The following is a 24021-nucleotide window of genomic DNA, read 5'->3' as shown; positions in this document are numbered from 1 at the left end:
TGCCTCTATATCTCTTGGTAGTATCAATAAGACACAGAGCATCTGTCCTCTGTGTGTGGCTAGAAACTGACTCATGACCAATAAGCTGAAGAAGTTGCTGTGGGACAATAGTCTTGTACCTTGTAAATATGTATTATTTGTATTTTAATAAAATGCTGATTGGCTAGTAGCCAGGCAGGAAGTATAGGCAGGGTGAGCAGGCAGGAAGTAGAGGCAGTACAATGAGAACAGGAGAATTCTGGGAAGAGGAAAGGGTGAATCTGCAGTCGTGACCCACCTACAGAGGAAGCAATATGCGACTGCCTCACTGATAAATGTACCAAGCCACATGGCTAACACAGACAAGAATTATGGGCTAATTTAAGATGTAAGAGTTAATAAGAAGCTTGAGCTGATTGGCCAACCAATTCATGATTAATGTAGATCTCTGTGTGTTTCTTTGGGACTGAATGGCTGTGGGACTGGGCAGGTCAGAAATCTCTGTCAACAAGAAGTGAGGTTCTAGCTTTGTGATGTGGTGAAATCAGAAGTCCAGGCTTTCACTTTCTAACTGTCCTCATCTTGGAGATCTGGAAGGTTTGGACAATTCCTTTGAGCAAACACAACTATTGACTCACTGTTTTTAATGTACTTTATTGGCAATTAATCATTCATTCTTGAAATATTTTAGAATAGATTAAAATCAGTACATAAAATAAATCTTCACTATGTTTGTTACATATGGCACAGAATAACAACACTTTATAAATATGTTTCATCAGTGCACAAAATGGGAGAAGAACCCTTTTGCCAAAAGCAGTACAGTTGCAATTTGATTGGACTTTGGTGGCACTTCCCAAAACTGACCATGAGATGGCAATGTGGCCAAATAGATTATGTAAGTTTTAACTGGGTTTTCCTTAACTATGGCATTGAACCCCTTAGGTCTAGAAGAAGCTATCATTCAACTTAAAGAAGAGTGAAGTTTGTTACTCTTTTAATAGTATTGACTAGAAATGAATCCTTTCATCACGGATTCCTAAATCATTAGAGGGTCATTGCTCCCCCTACTGGGGAGAGGAGGGTATCTGAAAAGCCATAGAGGTCAGGAAGGACCCAGACTAAAGAGAGGCCTTAAGCTACCATTCAATTTAAGATTAATTTATGGAACACAGATGATTGTTTTCAACACCCTGATAGAACTGTGTGAAAAATTTTCCATACCATGAAAGCAACTTCCAGTTTATTTAAAGGGCATCTCTGTTACACAGTGACCTCCCTTGGCAGCCATGGAAGGTCATAGGAATATTAGAACATGAATTCACATTTAGATCAACATGATTCAAACATGCACATGTGTATGTTTTCACCGACTTGCTCTTCTTCCATATAAATATATAAATATTGAATAAAGTGCATGGGAACATGTCTGTACATATATACAGGCACACATTTTCTTATATACACTTCAATAGATACTTACAGAGAGAAAAACCACATACACACTGGTAATATATGTGTAGTCAAAAGACATCTGCCAGGCAGTATTTGTGTTCATCCTGATGAATTAAGTCCGTGGATTTGAATCTGTAATCTTTTCCTTAATGCATATTGACATGTTTGAAACTAAGGCAAAACGCATTAGAGCAGACTTCTTCCGACTTCTATTTTTAGCAGTCATTAGGGTCTAGTTATTAAGGGCTAACTCCTTTTAAAAACAACCCCAGTAGTAGAGACACACTATCAATTCTATGTCTGAAGGAAAGGCCGTCATCTGAAGTTCCTGTAAGGACAAACTTGGGAAAACTTTGATGTATTCCCAACGTACGCAATGAAGCTTCCTATATTCTTTAATTCCCCAAACCTGTAACATTTCCCAAAGACTTATAGAAAAACACCTTTATAGTCAGTAAAAACCTTTCAGCATTTTATCCTGCATCTATTGTCTGTCCCAACAGAAATGTGCAGTTTACCCTTGGGCATCACAGTGTCAAGGTGGACCAACGGTGGCTGATTCTCATTAGTCTGTAATAGCCATTTCTACAAAACATTATGGTAACTGATATTTGCTTTTTTTTAAAAAAAAAATTAATTTAATTTATTTATTTTGGTTTTTCGAGACAGGGTTCCTCTGTAGCTTTGGAGCCTGTCTTGGAACTAGCTCTTATAGATTAGGCTGGTCTCAGAACTCACAGAGATCTGCCTGCCTCTGCCTCCCAACCACTGAGATTAAAGGTGTGCGCCACCACTGCACAGCTGTATTTGCTCTTTCATTGGGAGCTAGTGTCTTTCAGAGTAAAATGAATGCAGTTTTAGAGGAAGGAACAAAAATATTGCTTTAAGCCTTGATAGTCATGGACTGGATCCAGAATGAGGTGGTTATTCCTATACGTCAGTTCAAATCCTTGATTCAACTTTTCCCCCATTTCCTTGCCTGCTTGGCAAATGAGGAAAACTGAAATAAAATATTCTCACGAGTGGATACAAACTCTTTTCTGAATCAGGTAAAAAAAAAGAAACCGAACTGATTGATTCTCAAAACAAATCCGTTCATACTTTTGATAACAACCAATTAAGTTGTCCTTTGTTAAATGCAAAGACCTTATGCATTCCTTTTGATATCCTTAGCAACTAAGAAACTGCTCCACTCCGAAGATACACTCAGTAGATCACTGTCAAGCTAACCCGTTTTAATAAGTAATATAAATACATCAATCTCAAAGTATCATGTTTTTAACTTCTCAGAGACAGGGTTTCATGCTGTCCACACTGACCTCAAACCTGGTACATAGCTGAGAATGACGTGGAAATCCTGATTCTCTCACCTGCATTTCCCAAGGACTAGGATTACTGGCCTGCACCACGGCTTCACACAGCACTGGGGGTCAAAGGTAGGGCTTCCTGTGAGCTGGATGAGCGCTCATCATTGGAGCTACACCCCCTGCCCTTTGAAAACATCAGTTTTACCTGATTAAGTGTCAGTAGGAAAGTCACTTGGTTTATTTATTTATTTTTTTTAAATTTTTACAGAAATAGCCTAAGAAACTACTGCTAACAGCGAGAAACCTGAGTTTATTGCTTAGCTGGGACAGTCAACTCAATGTACTGGTCGCAGCTCAAAGGGCGCATGCGCAATGCAGTGGTTCCGTAGAGCGTGACCAAACACCTCCAGGATGCTTTTTTTTTTTTTTTTTGAAGCAATTTCTAGAACTGTATTTCGAAAAGCGAAATTATCCTTTGATAGTTAGTTTACAGAGATGAAAATATAAGAAACAAGACCACATTGCAAATTCAGGTAAAGCCCAAGAAGTAGAAGAGAAAGCAGCGCGTTATCGAATAACATTTAAAACCCTTCCACATCTGAGAATTAAATGACAAACGCAGCGGATGCCAGCAATCTTGTGAACATTTCAAAATGGCATCTATGAAAAGGCAAGAATGAAAAATATTGTCAAGTATTTCAATCAATTGTATTAGCAGTACAAATTTCATAATACTGTCTATTTTCTATTTTCAAAATATGCGTCATGGTGAATTTTAAACGCTTCTTTTTTTAAAAAGAGGCTATTCACTATTTTCATCATTTCTAGCTATTTTTATATACAATAATCGGTCACCAACTCACTCCCAAGCCACCCATCAACAACAGAGCTGCGAGGTTCCTATTTGATAATAGAAATGAGCTGGATTGATTTTATGCCTCCTTATAATTGTACAGTAAAGGAAAAATGGTTTTAAAGATCTCACTGACAGTGTTAAAAGGACAATGATAAAACCCTAACACTCCTAGCTCAGATGCTGTCAGGACATTGTCCCAGTGTACACTGCGACTCGCTGCTCTTCGGACACAGAACACAATGAGGCATAGGCTGTTGAGTCACTGGGGTGGTCTAATTTGTCCCAGCCTCCTTACCCCTGCCCCTCTCCACACACACACAAGGGTAAAACCTTGTTCGAGTGTAGTTCTCAGAGCAACCGGTCCATCACACACTGCTAATCTTTTCATTCACGGTGTTGATATTGTCTGTACAGGTCTCTTCTGAGGGTTGTTTTCCTAGAGTAACCATAGAGCAGTCGTTACCTGTTGGTTCAGTGACTTCCTCTGAGTTCTTTTTCTGTCCCCCCTGGAGTTGACTAGACTTGTATGCCAACGTGGGTATAGTGTTCACTAGAATTAGCTGCAGGGGCTTTCTGTTCTCCTTGTACTGACACTGAATGTACCGCGAGAAGGCAGACCTGTAAGTCTTATTGAAGAGTGTATAGACCAGTGGATTGACAGCGGAGGAGAGGTACCCAATCCAGACGAACACGTTGAGCAGGGCTCCGATGACATTTTCATTGCAGGACTCCTTGCAGATGACGGCCATGATGTTGGTGATGAAGAAGGGGCACCACATGACGACAAACAGAAAGAACACGATGCCCAGCACCTTGCACGCTTTTTGCTCATTGCTGATGGACTGCATCGTCCTCCTGCCTGCGTAGGAGCCCGGCTCCCTGTGGATGGACCGCTGGAAGAGCTTCTCGGAGGACATAGAACTGTGAGGGAGGAAGCTGAAGGAGGCTAATTTGGCCCGGGTGCTGAGGTCGCTCACACACAAGGTGGCTTCTTTCTGAAGTGACTTGATAGTGAGGAAGTAGGTGATCACCATGATGGTTAAGGGGATGAAAAATGCCACAAAGGAACCTATGAGGACAAAGTTGTCATCAGCGAGCAGGCAGCTCCCCTCCTTAAAGACCTTCGAATCGTCCTGCAATCCAAAGACTGGGATCGGCATGGATATACCTGGAAGAGGACGGAAAACAAGACACGTGATCAAGATATTGATAATGCTGGCTGGTCAAAGAACAAATACCAACTGACTGTAAGGGTTTAATAACGAGAGTTGGGCTAATTCTTACTCTATATGTACTTATTAAATGGCAAAAACATACACAGAGGTAAAAGGTAACAAATAAAAATGACCACTATCACCACCATCTGGAGATCAACAAACTGCCATGGACAATTTCACGCTGTGTCTAAGCACACGTCACATATATCATGCAAGCACTCACTGGGAGACAGAACAAGTTTATACTTTAGCAACAATTTTGTAACTTTTCATTTCACATTATGTTATCAACATATCTTACTTGGTAAAGTTACAAACCTAATGTATTTTCTTTCTAGCAAATTTGAAAAATACAAAAAAAGTAACAGCGAATAAAGGAACTAGCACTTATTTTCACCACCGAGGGTCCTAGGTTACATTTCTTTCATTTATACAGCATTTTCTAGGCAGTTTTAGACCTTCCTCTTCCACTTGATTCTCCTTATACAACTGAATTGCTTTTGCTTCTTGAGGCAGGGTCTTTCCTAGCCCAGGCTACCTTCAAACTCACCTTGATCCTCCTGCTTCGGGCTCTTTAGTGTGTGAGCCAACATGGACAGTTTTAAAGTTGGACAGATATTTAGATTTTTTTTTGAAAGAACACCTTCTGATACTAATTTCAAGTCATCCAGGTGAATGTGGGTTAGTTTTACAAAGCTTTTCATCTTGGAAAATGTTAACATTGGCAAACCCCCCAAAGAAGAGGCAAGAGCTGTCCCAAGGAAGCCACAGAGCTCTTACAGTTGGGAATATGGTGTCATCCAGGTCTTTACCTGGGACATCCTTCTTTAGTTTGAAGCAAACCTCGGACATCACATGATTAAACATGTACACATCGTATTATGTAGATCTAAAAGTGACATGCTTTTGGAGAAACCTATGATCACATACTGGCTTCATTCTAAAGATATTTAGTGTTTCCTTCACATCACGAAATACAGAATTCATGTTCAGACTTCTCATTGTTTCCATAAAAGACATATATTTTCATAGCAGAGAGCCCAGGAGAAAGGCAGCTACAGGCTTTTATTGTCAAATGTATGACTTAGGCACAAAATGCTAAAGTACGTGGGCATACAAGCTTACAGCCGACCAGCTGCTCTATACTCAGATTGGGGTCACCTATCACAGTCCTCCAGGTATATGCTCAGGCAGAAGAGTACAACAGCGAGGAATAGCACAGTTGGTTCTGATCTTGCTAATTTCTCCCCATGGTGATTGGACCCTACTTCATGAAGGTAGCTTGACTATGATGGGAGGAGATTTTGTTCCCTTTTTGGAGCTCAGGAGATCCAAAGGAGGCTGGGTAAGGCAACACAACCATGGTTGCCCTTCTTCTTCTATTATTTTCTCTGCCACACGCCTGCAGCGCCAGGAGAATGGGAAAACAGAAGAAACAACTGCAGTACTCAGTTGGTTTGCTTCTTTAACCAAAGGGTAGACACTCTAGTTCCTTCCTGCACTTTCCAGTATTTTCAGTTTCCTGAGTTGAATGAAAGAGAGTCCTGGTCATGCTTCTAGCTGCTGATAGTCCAAGACCCAGCTTTCAGGCCAGCTCATCCCAGAGTTGAGGCCACTCTTTAACCCTTGCCTTGTCAGCCAACAGGAAAGAAGTTTCCTTTGAGAATGTGTAACACAAACACTGAAGCTGCAGTAACAACAAGAAAACAAGAGAAAAACAACCAAACTCTGCATGGTCAGAAACGAGTTTGGCTCTCTCCAAACACAGGTGTGGCTGTCCTAATATCCAGCTGTTGGGAGGGACAGGAGCTGGAATTTAGAGTTACACTTGACAGGAACATCTGCAATCTGTCTGTCTCCCTCTCCTCTCTTTCTCTCTCTCCCCCTCCCTCTCTCTCTCTTAGCTTGCCCACCATCTGGGCCCACATGGGAGCCAAGGTTGACAACTTCCTTAATTTTTTGAGACAGGGTCTCTCACTGAACTGAGAACTTGCCATTTCAGCCAGACTGGATGGCCAGCGAGACCCTGGATCTGTGTGTCTTCATCCTGCTAGACAGATGGCCAGTGAGAACCAGGATGTTTGTCTTCATCCAGCTAGAATGATGGCCAGTGAGACCCTGGATCTGTCTGTCTCTAGCCTGCTAGACTGAAGGCCATTGAGGCCCTGATCTGTCTGTCTCCATCCTGCCTCTCTCTCTTGCTGTTGTGCCCAGATTTTTGCATGGTGTTTGGGGTCCAAACTTGGGTCCTCATGCTTGCCTGGCATGCGCTTTGCCCCTGAACTGTTTTCTTAGCTTGATAAGACTCTTTCTGAGTGCCATTTGCCCATAACTCCATAGGCTTCAGTGAGGATACTTATCACTTGTCTATGCAAGGTCATCCCAGTTTGTTGTTGTTGTTATTGCTTTGTTTTTGGAAGGTGAACATAAATGACATCAGGAATACTGTTTGTGGGAAACAGCTCTTCACTTACTACCTGTGTGTCCCTTCCACACTGTTGAGAACATCCTCTGAGTGAAGAGTTGTGGCTGTAGGGGAACCCTCCTCTGAGACCCTCTGGTCCATCACCAAATCCAGTCTTATGTTCAGACTCCCTGATTAGGATGGATACACTGGACATTGTTTCAGATGGACTTGGGTTTGAGTCTTGGCGATTGCTCTGAGCCTCTGGGGTGATGTTCAGCTCTCCTACAGTATGAGGCTGGTGCCTTCATGGATGGAATGGGAATAAAATGGATCAAATGTGCAGAGCATCAGTGTGGTGCCAGGCCTAAAGGAGATAGAACAGGAAATGACAAAGCAGGTGGAAATAATTTTCTTGGTGGAATTACTCAGAAAACAAATCAACATTATTTTGTTCTAAACTATTTTGCTTAGGTTTCTTACGTTCACTTTTATATAATAGAGTTCATGAACTAAAAGAAAAAAAAACAGTGTTTTGGCTGTTTACTATGGGCTATGTAAAAATGATGTAATTATTAGCTTCTGCCAGGGTCATGGGAGGTCTCAATCAATTTTAATTTGGTATGGCTAGCACTGTTGATTACTTTTCTAATGTGATGAATTACAGCCATTACTATTAGTCATGATGCATCTAAACAAAATATCAACTGTCCAAAAAGGTATATGATTTTGTTATTAAACTCTTGGGTGTTTGTTTTATTGATTAATACAAAGGAAGTTCCCACCTTGAAAGTGTTTTGATCTATTATTTATGACCCGGTAATTTATAATGAGTGGCCATGTTCAATGTTCAACATTCTGATGTAGGACAGCCTGAAACATCCAATCCCGCAATCATTTGGAATTTGCTATTGTGTCTTGGGTTGATGAGACACACAAATTATACACACCTAGTGGGATGTTTTGATTTTTGCAACCCCGGAAGGAAAGGGTGATGGAAGCATTCCCATAGACACAGAGATTCTCCCTCTAAAATGTCTGAGATAAGGCGCTGCCTCAGAAGGATATAGTAGAAGGTCATCGGCAGGCTTGTTGTGTGCTTGGAGAGGGCACCTTGATTTGGATGGGGGACAGTCACATTCACGGGTCTTTAGATAGCCCACTTCTCTTCATGAGTAACAAAACGACCCTGATTACTGCTGATAACCATTTGTTTGTAGCATTTTAGGAAGAAATGCTGGGGTCAGCAAATGTTTATATAATGCTGGTCGGAAAGTTAAAGCAATACTCTAGAAAGAAGGGAAGAAAGTTTTGTCAAAGAACTAAGGCATGTAGATAGGCTTTGTGTGCACAAAAAGGCACACTAAAGCATGCTCTACCAAGAGAGACGAAGAATGCTGGCTGACAGCCAAGAGTATGGTCAGTCTTCTCAAGTGCATTCATTTTCTGGCTGCTTTGTTTGATAATAGTGGTTTTTGGAGACCTGACATCTCCTCTCACTGAAATTTCTGCAGATTAAGCATTTTGTTTTATGAACAAACAGTCAGTAGCTTGAACTATGTGACTCTGCATCTCATTTAATAAGTTCTCCCCCCCCCCAACCCCGGAGTAGAAAACAGCAATCAAAATTCACTAAAGGTATTGGATCTTCTGTGCACATTTTTATTCCTCTGCATTAACATTCAGACAGTAACATGAACGGGGAAACACGGACACTAAGAACGCAAAGGCTCCGGAGGGTGTTCTCTTTGAGCTCAGCTCTCTGCTTGCTTTGCAAGTAAAGTTCACATCGCTAGTTAGCGCCATACCGCGGACTAAAGAATCTTAACTCTGAGCTACTGGATGTAACAGCTGGGCTTTTCCTTTTAACCCTACACTTTTATGATTTAGGATCTTGCAACTAATGGTTCCTTTGTGGCAACTACTTTTCTTGAGATACAAGAAGTTTGAAGTACTAGGTAGTAAGGGTCTCATGGGATGTTGAGAGTTGGAGACAGAGCAGAGAGGATAGAAACGGGGATTTCAGGGCCCCTAGGAATGTTTTGCGTCATGGGTTTCAATTTCCCTCAGATTGTTACCTTTTCTTTGCATTTGAACATCTGACTTTTTTTTTTTAATTAGAAGAAAGGATTTACTAGCAGTTTTGCAGAAAGTACCATAAGCCAACACTGCAGGATAATCCTCAGGCTGCAGGTAAGGGGAAATTGAGGATGGACAGGGAAACTGGAAATGGCACCCTCAAACCTGCCAGCTCCAGTGTGTGGCCACATTTCAGGATACTTTACACAATACATCCACTCTCCATTGACTTTTTTTAAACAGATTGGATAAACACTACCCAGACCACCCTAAGGGTTGATGAATTTCGCCATATGGAGATGAAAATTGGCCCTAGCCAGCTTATGCAACTTACTTAGAATTGCACAGAAATTTAGAGACGAAATTAAGACTTCTACCAGTCTTTTAAATTTTATGGCTAATATTTTTAAAAACTGATTTTATAGTAGTTATAAAATCTATTACTATATCAGAGTTCAATAATGTTGGTTTGAGGAAGTCCCCAGTAATCCCAGAAAACCTTTAACTGGCACAGACACGTGTTTATATATAGTCTATGATAAAGAGAAAACTTCAACAGATTATCTGAAAACTTTTAGCAACCAACATCGTTTAATTATCACTAAATCTCAAGATGTTGCATGTACAGCACATACGCACACAGACATACACACTTACATACCTACTCATATACCTACACGCATGTACATACATACATATATATTATATATACCAACAATACACATACACCCTTCTTCAATGATTCTCTGAACTTTGAGTCTTCACTCTTAATCTCAAAATAAGTGTCTTCTGGTGGGACATTGTATTTTTTTTATTTATATCATTTATTTATTTAAGATTTCTGTCTCTTCCCCGCTACCGCCTCCCATATCCCTCCCCCTCCCCCAATCAACTCCCTCTCTCTCATCAGCCCGAAGAGCAGACCAGGTTCCCTGCCCTGTGGGGAGTCCAAGGATCTCCCACCTCCTTCCAGGTCTAGTAAGGTGAACATCCGAACTGCCTATGCTCCCAGAAAGCCAGTACGTGCAGTAGGATCAAAACCCAGTGCCATTGTTCTTGACTTCTCAGCAGTCCTTATTGTCCGCTATGTTCAGTGAATCCGGTTTTATTCCATGCTTTTTCAGACCCAGGCCAGCTGGCCTTAGTGAGTTCCCGAAAGAACATCCCCATTGTCTCAGTGTGTGGTTGCACCCCTCATGTTCCTGAGTTCCTTGCTAGTGCTCTCTCTCCTTTTGCTCCTGATTTGGACCTTGGGGTTGTAGTCTGGTGCTCCAATGTGGGTCTCTGTTTCTGTCTCCTTTCATCGCCTGATGAAGGTTAATATCCAGGAGGATGTCTATATGTTTTTCTTTGGGTTCGCCTTATTATTTAGCTTCTCTAGGATCACGAATTATAGGCTCAATTGTTTACCCCTGGACCCAGAAATACCACTCTTGGGAATATACCCAAGAGAGGCCCTATCATACAACAAAAGTATATGCTCAACTATGTTCATAGCAGCATTGTTTGTAATAGCCAAAACCTGGAAACAACCTAGATGCCCTTCAATGGAAGAATGGATGAAGAAAGAATGGAATATATACATATTAGAGTACTACTCAGCAGTAAAAAACAATGACTACTTGAATTTTGCATGCAAATGGACGGAAATAGAAAACACTATCCTGAGTGAGGTAAGCCAGACCCAAAAAGAGGAACATGGGATGTACTCACTGATTGGTTTCTAGCCATAAATAAAGAGACATTGTGTTTTTGAGGCTAGAAATTAGGAAGACAATTTTAAATCCTCACTTGGTCTCTGCCACTTATAACAGTTGTCCCCAACTTTGGTTGCACATTAGAGTCACCCAGGAAGCTTTTAAAAATGATGGTGCCTGGGCCTTATTCCAGACTGATTTACAGAGTTTGAGAACTATGAATGTCCAGGCTCTCTGTTTTGACATTGAAGCAAAAACCATGCCAGTGACCTCTGAGAGCTAAGCGGTATGCAATGCAGAGGCTGACTGCTCGATTACCCCATCACAGGTTCTTGGTTCAGCGGCTCCTGGTTCTGCTGGCCCTCTCTGTTTTATAGCGAAGGGACCATGCTAGGAAACTGTCATGATCTCCCATGGGAAGGAGGTAGAATTCTGACTTGGAGATGCAGATTGTCGGCTGCAACTCCAACTCCCAGAAGTCCATCTACATGCTTCTTAAATAAAGGCAAGCTTTATTTAAATTTACCATTTTTGCCTCTTGAAAATACAAATCTCTGAATCATATCAAATAATCAAAATCATTAAAATTTATTCTTAAAACTTCCTATATTAATATTGTGGGGAGGGCACATAGGCCACATCATGTGTGTGGTGGTCAGAGGATGATTCTGTGCAGTTGGTTCTCCCCTCCCTGCTGTCAGTCAGTTCTGAGGACCCAACTTAGGTCTCAGGCTTAGGCAGCAAGCACCTGCTGAGCCATTCCACTGCCCCTGAAACAAATTATTATAACCTCGCTTTGCTGTTGAGACCACAAATCAGAAAAGAACTTTGGGTGATGGTTTTGTAAATTAACCTGATTCAATTATCCTATATCAGATACATCCATCAAAACTCATATAATACAGTTATGATTGTCTAAGAAAATATTAATAAAAACTCCAATAAATGGTTTCTTTTAAATCAGCAGATGACAGTGAGTCTTGTCCAGCATTACCAAGTGTTCTTTTCTCAGCTGAGTATTTAGCAACATGCTCGTCAACAACAATTTATTCTAGCAAAGGACATGTCTGGTCCATATTATTGAACTCCCATCTTTTATTGCAGCTTCCCTGAATTTCTACTGGGGTCAGGTTTTTTGAATAAATTCTATACGGGATACATCTCATTTTGGCAACTCCAGTTTGCATGGTATGTGTAGGAACAGTCATGGCGTCTGGAAAACTAGACAGCTATGCGTGTCAGCTTCGTGTCCACAGAACAGGTCTGATAGATGCCAAATCTGCTTATGGGTTAACACACCGGGATAACCAGACTACACTGTGGAGGACCCACAATGTTCCTAATGTTGAAGCAATTACCAATCACTCAGCTTACCCTAAGGCCTTTGCGATTTGGTCTTCGTATAATTCACAATTCTACATTTTTCTCCTAATCATGTAGCCTTCTTGTTCTGGCTCTTTTTCTTCAAGTCTGGAGCTATTCAGAACAGCATTGCACCTGATTTGTCTTTAAGGCTAGTTGCATAGTAATTCAAGATGTTCTAAGACCCGTCTCCCCGCACATGCGTCTCCCCCCAATGACTTGGCTGATTTAATGCAGTGCCCTGTTACTAGTAAGAGATGTTCCTTTTTGTGTACCTAGTAACACTGGAGGGTTGGCTTTAACACAAATTCAAGTGGTTTTGGATAGAGGTGGGTCCATGTGGACCTTGGTTGTCATGAAAGAGGCCACAGGGAATAGCTTAGAGGTGCTAGTCTGAGAGTAACATGGTACATATATCCTGGTATGTTCTTAAAAGTCTAGCATCAAGGGGCACTGCAAATAGGAACGAGTAAACACAGACCCCCATCTCCTTTCTCCTCTGGACCAATTCTGATGCTCTCTACTTCTCCAAATGCTTCACAAACGACCAGGATTTCTGCCAAGCGGGGTCTTGGATAAGGCAGGGGGCTGGGTATCTGGGGGTGGGAAACCTATCTCATGGCTACATTTGCGAAGAAAGCAAACTTTTTATTTTGTATGATTACCACATATGATATTGGGTTGCAGGTGGGGACTGTATTCCCAAGATGCTGCCAATCTCTTTCAAGACATTTCTCAAGGCATATCCCCAAATTGTGGGAGCTTTCCAAAATTATTTCTCTCACTCCAATACGATCTCTTTCCTAACTTTGTATTTATCATGGACTCCCTAATTGTTTTCATGGTGCTTCCAACACCTTTGCATTTTTTTTTTTTCTTTAGAGGTTTCCTTACACTCATGGGATGGTGATCTCATTAGCAGCAGAGAGGCTTTTCCATAGAAACAAATTATAAGTTCAGACCTCAGGTAAACACAAGCAAGAGAAGGGAGAGGGCATGGGCTGGGAAGCTTAACACATTTGATAGGCACATCTTAGAATTACTGAATGATTTCATAGTGTTTCCCCTCAGTTTTTCTGGGGAAACACAATAATGAGTTTTTAAGTAGTCCCAGTGTCAGAAGAAAGCAAAATGGCGACTTATGCAAGGTGGAAGCGCTACCCATAGGACGAAGCAGCCTGAAGTAGACTACTCAGACAGCTAAAACCACAGGGGGTGTGGGCATAGGTGTCCACAGTGCCATGTGGAAAGCAAGGACCTGGTTCAATTTCTTTCCACTCTGACTCCTGGGCTGGGGTTTGGCCCCTTATTTTCCTTAAAGCTGCTTCTCAGATAAATTAGTGGGAATTTAGGGAATCATATAGTGGGGGAAAGGCAGGATTTAAAGCTTGTCTCCTGACTGTACATCGCTAGTTGAGTGACCTTAGGCCATGGAATTTTAATCTGTAATGTAAAAAAGTGCTAGAATGCGAGAGAGAGAGAGAGAGAGAGAGAGAGAGAGAGAGAGAGAGAGAGACCTGATCTTCATGTGGCCTGTAATGGGGAAATAGTGATGTGTTGGTTCAGAACTATTGTGTAAACTTCTAAGATTTATTTAAATAAAAGTTACAATTCACTTCATACTGGCAGGATCCTGTAGGTGACACAAAGGGCATATGAGAAGCTTCGGGAAGCCTGGGATCTTACAGGGGAAATTAAATGTGCATACATGATTTATTAAGAGGCGGTGCAGCAGGAAATGAGATCAAGGATCAAGAGGCAGAGCAGGAGGACCTGGGTAAGCACAACTGCATGATGGCAGACTGCGATGCTCATTTCGGGGGGTGAGGAGTCATGGAGGAGACAGCCCCTGAGCTGGCCCTGGATGGGCTTCAGGACTGGAGGCAGGGTCCAAGAGGTGATCTGTATGCATCCTGACTGAGGAACACCTGGCCTCGTGCATCCCAGGAGGCAAGCGCCTGACCCTGTGTATTTTGGCATAGGTGTGCCTGGCCTCGCTGTGGATTAATGCAATCTCCAGTTTATTGTGAAACAGCAGGCTCAGAAGAAAGCACACATATTTCCTGTGTCTTGTTTCTGTTGTCTTTTTGCTTTCCTTTTTTGTGCTGGACTAAAACCCAAGGCCCTGCCTATACTCATCAAGGACGCCCCTACTGAGCTACAAACTAAGTTCCTCATGCATGTAGGGCCTCCATCTGGGTCAGCAATCAGTTTGGGTCATTTGGCCATCAATTGACTATTTAATGGAATCTCCATTGAATGAGGTACTTAGGAATGAAAGAGGAAGAAGGGGCTTTACTATAAATAGTTATTTTATAATCTAAGACCTTTCCTGGTCATCAGATCATCAGTCCCAGAGAAGACTGGGGGGCGGGGGGGATTGAAGGAAAAGCAGGCAGACCCAGGGCTACCACCAACTTCACATGGCTATAAACATGACGTGTTCAGGGAAATCTGCTTTTACTTGGAACTTTGTTGTTGCTGTTGGAGAGTACTATAATGAGTACTAGCACATTAGATCTTAAGACTTGTTTACACATTTAAAATTCATTAAAGAGCCTAGGAAGCTTTTTGTTTCGGGGGATTTTAAATATCTGTTTTTTCAGAAATCCAAAAGAGCACTTTAAAAGCAATAGTTCATTGATTCATTTAATAATAAAATATCATATATTAACATGATAGCATATTTTAAACAAAGAAGCTCCTGTTTTTTTTCCCAAACACATGGGAAGTGATGCTGTTTTGTAAATGAACATCTCTTCACCATTGGGTTTAATAGAAGATGGTGGGTTCACGCGACTCCATCTGCTTCCATCTTGGTGTTATCACAGACTCTTGTAACTGGAGATTACACGCTGTCCTCATAAGAGGAGGAGAAGGAAGGAGGCAAATGACATCTTGAAAATATCACTGATCCCTTTGGACTTCCTGTGAGTCTCTGGGATTCCCAAAGAGCTACGTAGCCCACTTAAAGCCACCGATGTAAGAGAGATGGACAATTAGCTTACATCAGAAAAGCCCAATTTGGATCCCCTGTTATTTGAAGCAAGCCTCTTCCCTTCTCTGAGGTTCCTCTGTAGAACGAGGGTTGCTCAGTAATGTTCTTTGAAAGGATTGTCCTCAGGAGCAGAAACGAGACTCTCTGTACCATTAGTGGCCATTGTGACACCATTTAACAGCTGGCAAAGAGAAAAATGCTCTGTCACCTCCCTTACTGCTTAGAGTTCATTCTGTCTGAAATCCCCGCTGTAGCCCAAACCTTCAGCCACCCTTGTCTGGTTCTAACAGAATGCTACCATCCTTACAACTTTGGAGATACGTGCATAACTTCACTCCTATGCACAAATGTTTCTATTAACATCAAATATTAACTTCCCAGTACAGGGACCCTGCAGAGCAAGACTGTGTCCTAGGATGGCCTGTAACAGAAGGGCTGAACATGACCTCTGCGGAGGGAACAATGGAGTCATCCATGAACATTGAATACGGGTGCAAATGCAAAAAATATGAGCGTGACTTAAGACAACACATGAGGATTCAGATGTGCAGAACGAGGAGAAAAGAGATGTTCACTATGGCTTTCATCTTCTGATAGGTGGCATTTCTTAGCTGGCATTATGGCTCCTGGAAATTAGTATGAGTGACCCTCTTCCTAAGAAGCCCCCAATGAAAGGTCTGCCTTGCTTTCTTTGTTAGTGGAAGTCTTTGGATTTAAAAAGGGGCAGCTGATTCTGGCTGGTGTAGCAGAAACTGAGCCTCATAAAGTGATACTGAACCTATCAAGGAATGTGGGAAAGGGCTGGGCTCTGGGATAAAAATCTCAGGAGTGAAAGTGTACTGGAGGTGCAAGGGTTGGTTTAGAACATTAGCTGATCTTTGCCCACTCCGTGCTCATGAGACCACGGAAGTGTCCCTTCTGCACTTGGGCCTTAGGGGCTCAGTTGCTGGCAAGAGGCGCTTCAGGTATCTGAACCAACATCGGGTAACTGCTTCATCCTGTCTGTTCACTTCCCTCCTTCCAAAGTCAAAGTCTGACCAGCGCATTTCTCCTGGCTCTAAGTCTAGGTCCTAGGAAGAGCTAGAAAGTAAGAGTTCTGAGAAGCTTTGGAGTTCCCAGGAACCTCTTTCAAATATTGAAATCATGGTGAGAACAGTCGTAGCTCTGGAGTGCAGTGGCTGGCACCCACTTTCCACAACATGAAGTAAGAGATGCCGTTGTGGAAATGAACTGTGTAAAGGTGTGTTACATTGGCTTATCTTGTGAACTACCACTTTAACTGTGTGAAGGTGTGTTGCATTTGTTCACGCTGCATTTGTTTAGTGCTGTAAGGATGTGTTGCATTTGTTTAATCATGGTAAGATGTGTTGCTATTTCATGTTGCCTGCCTAAGGCACTTGATTGGTCTAAAAAAAGCTGAGCCGTTAACAGCTGGGCAGGAGAGAAATAAGTGAAGCTGGTAGGCAGAGAGAATAAACAGGAGGAGAAATCTAGGCTCCAGAGAAAAGAACGAGAAGAAAACAAGGGAAAAAGAGGGGGACATGCTCTGGGTCAGAAGTTAAGCACCTGCTAGCCAGATACGAGAATCAATGAAAGTAAGATATATAGAAGAAGAGAAAGGTAAAAAGCCCCAGGGCAAAATGTAGCTGAAGAGAAACAGGTTCATTTAAGTTACAGAATAAAAGCTAGCCAGAAACGAGACTAAGCTAGGCCGAGCATTCATAACTGATAAGAAGTATCCTTGTCATGATTTGAGATATGGTTGGTGGCCTAAAAAAATGCCTGGTACAATATTCAACTGCTGTAATGATCTATTTCAGAGGTGCTGATGATAAAGTTTCTGTCCCCCCCCACCCCATTTCCCACTTTTCTTGGATCTTATTCTTTTACAGTGGCCTTTGCAGTTAGTATAGGGTTAAGTAGTTAATACTTAAAAAAAAAATAGGACTAGCAAGATGGGACAGTTGATAAAGTACCTACCATACAAACAAAAGGGCCCGAGCCACAGAGTCTGCTAAAAACTAGGCACAGCAGCACACATCTGTAACCCAGAACTCCAAGGTGGTGCAGAGATGAGGAAGAGCCTTGGTACTTGTTGGCAGCCAGCCTAGCTGAATCAATGGAACCCAGGTTCAGCGAGAGACTCTGACGGAGCTGGGGAGATGGCTTAGTGGGTAGGAGCCTTTTCTGGATGAAGACCTCAGTTCAAATTCCCAGCCCCCATCTGAAAAGCAGGGCTTGGTCACGCATGCCTGAAACACTCACACAATATTGAGGATGGAGACAAGAGGATCACTGGGACTTTCTGGACACCAGCCTAGCTTTAGGCTTAGTGAGAGACCTTGTCTCAAAAGAGTAGGGTGGAGGGTGATAAAGCAGTATGTTCAAGGTCCTCCTCTGACTTCTCCACATTCCCATGGCATATATACCTGTATACACACACACACACACACACACACACAATCAAAGAGGACACTTGACATTGACCTCTGGCCTCCATAGGCATGTGTACACACATCTACAGCACCTCCATTCCTCCATGCACACACACATGAACAGATTTATAGACACACACACACATACACACCAGTCAATCTGGAGACACAAACCACTTCCTGACTGCTGTGAACGCACACCTGGGGGCTGTGTTTATAACTTAGTAACATATCGAGGCTATGAGGTACTATGGGAGCTGGCTGGAAGACCGGTGCTAGGTCGACGGTAATATCTGTGTCCAAATAATATCTGTGTTCAATTAAAAGGAAAACCGAGACACACGGTACAAGCAAAACAAAATGTATCTGTAGGCTAGAGATACGTTTCCATTTTGTTATTAGCTTGGCGAGCTTAGAGCTTTAGGGAATTTTTCTCTTGAGTTCTTTTTAGTTCACATCTTTCATAGGTTTTTCCCCTTGGCCTTACTCTTGGGGTCACTGTCCCTGTACTGATAAACTGACACCATTTCTACCACCAGGCTCAAAATAACTTACTTGGTTCCCAAATCCTGAGATCTCTGGCCTTGTTGTTGGCTTCATTTCAGAGTCATACCCTCAGGCTCAGAAAAGACCACTTTTACCCGGACAGGCAAGGTCTCAATTTGACAGTGCCTCTGGGCACTGTTTGGGGGCTTGAAAAGCCCCTAACTAGTTTTCATTTTCTAACCCCAGCTACACTTCAGTTCCCTACTGTCTTAGTTGTGCTTGAGCTCCTGGAATTCTAGAAGCTTCTCTACGTTTTCGTCTTTCAACACCTAGTTGGCTCAGACCCTCACATTTTGAATCCGTCTCAGGGAGGCTCAGGATGAAGAGGTCGGAGCTCTGCTTTCTCTCAAGTTGCATTTGCTATGAGTTGAACAGCACGAACGCCAGTGAAGAGTTTATCATACTACTCTCGTCTTCTGTAAAGTTACGCACACCCTGACGTGTTAGTTCAGGGATACAAAGGGAGAATTATTTACTCCTATATCTGAGCTCTAATCCCTTCTTCTACGTGCTCCATCTTCTCCAGTCTAGGTATGCCTTTGGGTTTGTAGGAAGAGGCACCGTCTTCACGCCAAAAAGCACCATTGACAAAATCTATCTGGTTGTTACCAAGAAGATCGTATATGGCTTTCTTGTGAAGAGCTTCGGTAGGGCTTAATGGCCATGGACGAAAGTGGCTTTTCTTTGTATTCACTGTCTCATGCAAACAGACATGCAAAGGCAGCAAGCAGGGAGCAATGACCCACCAGGGTCAGGCTCCGTGTAGGTCACCACAGATGTTCTACCCCACAAGGAACTGATGGGGCTGCAGGCATTCTTCTCAGCCTTGGAGCGAATGAATGACTGAATTAGGACAGGAAGTTAGATCCGAGCTATTTTCTTCCGGAACTTGAATGTTTCAGGACCTTGGCCTGCTGGATGGATGCTAGTCTTGTCTGGTTTTACTAGGCCGTTGTGTTTATAGACCAGTGGGAAGGAACTTTCATAGATCCCTTGGCAGTGAGAGGTTTATTAGCATTTTCATGACTTTCATTTTGAAGTCAGTGCTGCTGGGCTCTGAGGAGCAAGCGCATTCACTCCTGGGGGCATTGAGATGCATATGGAAATTATTCAATATCTCAGAATACTTAAAAGTGGGCAAAGAAGGAACAGAAGGAAGAGTTAGAAAATAGAAACAGACAAAGCCTCCACCCCAAGGGCAGGGCATTATCACAATCAGTAAGATACAAGTGTGAGCTGCCTGCTTGGCCTTTCCATCCTGGATCTCTCTCATGGGCATTCCTACCTTTGCACGACCATAACAGTGCTCTGGGCTGCATCCCATCCCTAGTGCCCTTAGCCCAGGAAACGGCACTGCACTGTGTGAACACTCAACTCAAGATCTTAGGAGAAACATCTTCATTAGGCTCCCTCTGAGCAGGCTAGTAACGTTAGGAACCTGTACGCTTTCTACCCTGGAGTGCACTTAATGACCACATTGATCTCTATTCCCATTGCTATGTCTACACGGCAAGCCCTTGGGATGCATGTTTGATCTTCTCCATTGTTCTTACTACTTCAAGTCCTGCCTGGGGATCCTCGGATCTCCATGGCACACTCTGGCCTTCCTCTCTTGCTCAGTTACCACCACTTACTGCCTTTCGTAGGATATTAGAGCAGCACCGTTGGTTTTGCTGTTCTTCAGTCTGTAAACTGCTTACCTCTTTACGGTCATGAAATTTGTTGATCCCACCGCCAGGACACTTTCTCCGCCGGCAGTCACATGGCCATTGTCCTTATGATTCCGTATCCTCATACAGCCCCTGTCATCAGAGGTCCCCTCCTGACCACTTAGTCTAAACTGGCTCGAGTCACCGGGGACCTTGCTTTCTGCTTGGCTTCCCCTTTAGCTTGTGCCACATTCTGAGGTCTCTTTCCTGCTTTATTTGCTTGGTGGGTCTGCTCCATGAATGTGAGCTCCACGGAAGCAGAGGCTCTTCCTAAGTTCATGCCTAGCACCTGGTGCTAAATTAAAGTTTCTGGAGTAAGTGACCAAGAAAACACAGCAAAGCAGTTATGACGAAATGGTAAACCCCATTATCTGAGGGACAGAGCTAAGAGATTGCCCAAATATAGGTCATTTGGTGGTTAACAATTTTGGCAGCTTGGGCTTTATAGAAGATTCAGTAAAGATTGAGAACCCTCTGTTGTTGTTGCTCCTAATGTCCCAATTGATAAAATTCCCTTCATACTTCTGACCTAGAACTACTCTGGAGAACTGTGTGGTAGAGGGGTGGTTATAACAAGCACATATACACATGAAAGCCGAATGGGGAGAGAGGATGACCCACGAACAGGGTAATGGGGATGAATATAAGCAAAGTACAAAGTTATATACACGTATATGTACAAAAATGTCATAACAATAATTATTTTATATAGCTAAAAATTAGTTTAAAAATTAGACTAGTAGCAACTATTTATGCCAAACTTATGCTGTCCCAGGCTCATCCCAATGCTTTCTGCAAATTAGCTCACCCATTCCTCCTAGCATCCCTGTGATAGCATTATCTCTATTCACTGCTGAGAAAACGGAGAGGCAGGTTAATCAGTTTGCCCAAGGTCACACATTAAGTGGTAGAACTAGAATTTTGATCCACACTCAATGCGCCTCTGTAGTCTTTGTTTTCCATGCTGTGTGACCTCAGCACGACAGTTTAGACATTAGGTGTACAGGTTCAGGGGTCAAATTCCCTCACTTTGAAGAGTTAGGTGATCAAGTCTGGCTCTTGGGTCCCGAATCCCAAGTCGTGAGGGGTCTAGAAGTCACACTGAACCCTGCGCCATGTTTCTATGAGCTCAAGTCGTCTTTTATGTGTGCTTGTGTCATGGGGGTGATCATTTCAGATTTAGAGCCATTAAGATGAGGTTGAGGTGAAAGTGGGTCATGGCTTCCCAGAGGAGACAGATAAAGGTGATGTGGGGTAACTTCTGGAACTTCGTTTGAAGGAATAATTGGCTTTTAACTATAAGCCTTTAATGCACACCTTCCAGGCCAACTTTCTTTTTAATTACCATTTCCTCCACTCTTACAATGTTTAATTTCTGTCATTGGATTCCTGAGAGCTGATATCCAAGACCGGTACTGAGGTTGACTCTTTCGCCTCCAAGTTCACCTATGGAGGAGGTCAGAGGGCATGGTGAGCAGGTGCCCTTAAAGAGGGGTGCCGAAAAGCATTTACATGTTTATGTGTCCAAGTTTAGAAGGGGTGGATTCCGCAAGCACTCTAGCACATAAGGCATTTTGAATTGCTGGACCTAGATGAACACTGCCTTTCTGACGGAGCTGCACGTGTGTGTGTGTGTGTGTGTGTGTGTGTGTGTGTGTGTGTGTGTGTGGTTTACACACATGCTCATGCCTGTTGGTAAATCAGGCTCTGGGCTTCCCAGCTGGGCCTGGGTTTTTTCTAGACAGTCCTTTTCTGAGAGTAGGAAAGCAATTTATAATTGGGCAACACAGTAAGAAACAAAAGTCACAGTCAAAAGGGAACGGGACAGGCGTTGATGAGAAAATGCAGTGGAATGATGAGAAGCCTCTGGGGGGAGTATGGCTCACTAACATCCCGGAAGAGGATAATTGGCTGGGTTGCACTCACACCCTGTTAACACTTCTGTTAACACAGAAGATGGAAATCTGTCAGGCAGGGAGGGCTCTGCAAGATGGGAAGCTTGTAGGATGAAAAAGGAAGCTCTAGAAAGTTGCTGGAGCTTTCCACTTCATGGGGGCAGGTTAGAGTAATGAAACCATGCTTCTAGCAATATTGCCAGTATTGTGTGTGTGTATGTGCGCGCGCACACGCGCATGTGTGCGCATGCATGTGTAGATCCAGCTGACCAAGCTGCCAACTTCTCTGTAATGCAAACTAACTTTTAGAATTTGTGAGAGTGATAGGAAACTTTTTTTTTTCCAGCTTGTTGAACACTTGCGCCTGATGTGTGGTGGGCAGAATAATGGTGGTCCAAAGATGCCCTCATCCGATTCCTGGAGTCGGTGACTATGTTATGTTATGCTTCATAGTAAAGAGGAATTAAAGCGATGGGCGGGAATAAAGCATCCAGATCAGTTGATCTCAAAAATAGGTCGCGAGCCCTGGCTCCCGCAGGTGGGCCCAATGTAATCACAGGAGTCTTTGGAAGTGGAAGAGGGAGGCAGGAGCCTTTGATCAGGGCTGCTTAGGGAAAGGAAGCCCACCCGGTCCTGATTGGCTTTGCAGATGGAGTGAGCACACAGGCCTAGCTTGTGTCTCTCCTGGATGTTTAGAGACAGAAGTCCCACCTCCAGGAAGAGCAATTCTAGCCTTACTGTTGGCTACAAGGGATTATTTACCCATATCCTGCCTGGGTATCTCCGTCGACACATGCATGGCTCTCGCTCAAAGTCCCCTCATTCCTGTGCTTAGAAGCAGGAGAGAAAGCTCAGAGACTAGTGAGTGGCGCTTGCTCTCCCTCTGTACTACCATTGCTCACTGGATACACATTGGGACCACTGACCAACTTAAAAAACCCGAACATTGGGCGGTGGTGGCGCACGCCTTTAATCTCACTCAGCACTCGGGAAGCAGAGGCAGGTGGATCTCTGTGAGTTCGAGGCCAGCCTGGTCTACATGAGCTAGTTCCAGGACAGGCTCTAAAACTACAGCGAAACCCTGTCTCAAAAAACAAAAACAAAACAAAACAACAACAACAAAAACCGAACTTCTGGCTGAATCCATGTGGTCCGACCTTACATCGCAGGTAAGGCTGAGGGTGTGGACATTGGAATGTTCCACAGAGCCCCCTTGAGTGACTCTGATGTAGCATGAATTAAGCTCATTATTCTTCAGAGGCCAGAGAAGATTCTGGACCTCTACTGCTCTCTCTGCCCTGGGCAAAAGGTGGGCAGGCCCTGGCCAGGCACAGTATGGACACAGTGCCAGGGCACTGTCTGCATCGTGGGTTTTAGCTGTTCTCTCCTCTGGTTGGCCTGTGGTTCTTGCAGGTGGATTAATGAGCTCTGGTCTATAGACAATCTTTAGTTTTTCTGTTGGTTTTGAGTCTGTCATCTTCCAATTAGAACAAACAGTCTATAGTCCTAGGTTGTGTTCCTTCAGAGTAGGACAAGGAGCCCCCCTTTACCTTTTGATTTATTTTTGATTTTATGTGATGAGTGTTTGCTAGCATGTATGTCTATGCACCATCTGTGTGCCTGATATCTGTGGAGGCCAGAAGAGGGCATTGTATCCCCTGGCGCGGGAGTTACCGATGGCTCTGAGTCACCATATGGTTTTAGGAATTGAACTGAGGTCCTCTGGAAGAACAGCAGTGCTCTGGGCTGCTGAGCCCTCTCTCCAGGTTTCCCTCTTTACTTATAATTCTGAGAGAAGGGGAATCTAGCCTGATTCAGTCAGGTGGCTGTGGTTATTAGCACTCCTTAATCCCACCGTGGGCCTAGAAAGTGCTCTGTTCACTGAGTCATGCCCCCGCTCCTTCCCTCTAGGCTGCTTTAGTAGATTTGGTCAGAATTGGTTTTATCAGAACTTTCTTCCATTGTGTGACAGAAGAGGCACATGGCTAGGTGGGACTGGACCTACCTGACTTCAGCTCTTTCTAGATTAAAAGTTGCCCACTAAGCTTTTATGGCTTACAGGGCTGATGGTCTGAGTGGGGA

General features: G+C 43.2%; 1 protein-coding gene across 1 annotated transcript in view; it reads right to left on the bottom strand.

The window, feature by feature from the left end:
- Positions 1-623: 623 nt before the first annotated feature.
- Positions 624-24021, bottom strand: part of Htr2a (5-hydroxytryptamine receptor 2A) — a 64232-nt gene continuing 40834 nt past the window's right edge. Inside the window, exon 4 of the mRNA XM_005355612.3 lies at positions 624-4765. Within this exon, the coding sequence (XP_005355669.1) occupies positions 3963-4765 (803 nt within the window). The 3' untranslated portion in view covers positions 624-3962. The remainder of the gene's footprint in view (positions 4766-24021) is intronic.

The sequence above is a fragment of the Microtus ochrogaster genome, chromosome 17, assembly GCF_000317375.1.
Source record: "Microtus ochrogaster isolate Prairie Vole_2 chromosome 17, MicOch1.0, whole genome shotgun sequence".
Taxonomy (NCBI): Eukaryota; Metazoa; Chordata; class Mammalia; order Rodentia; family Cricetidae; genus Microtus; species Microtus ochrogaster.
This window is presented reverse-complemented; position numbering and strand designations above follow the sequence as displayed.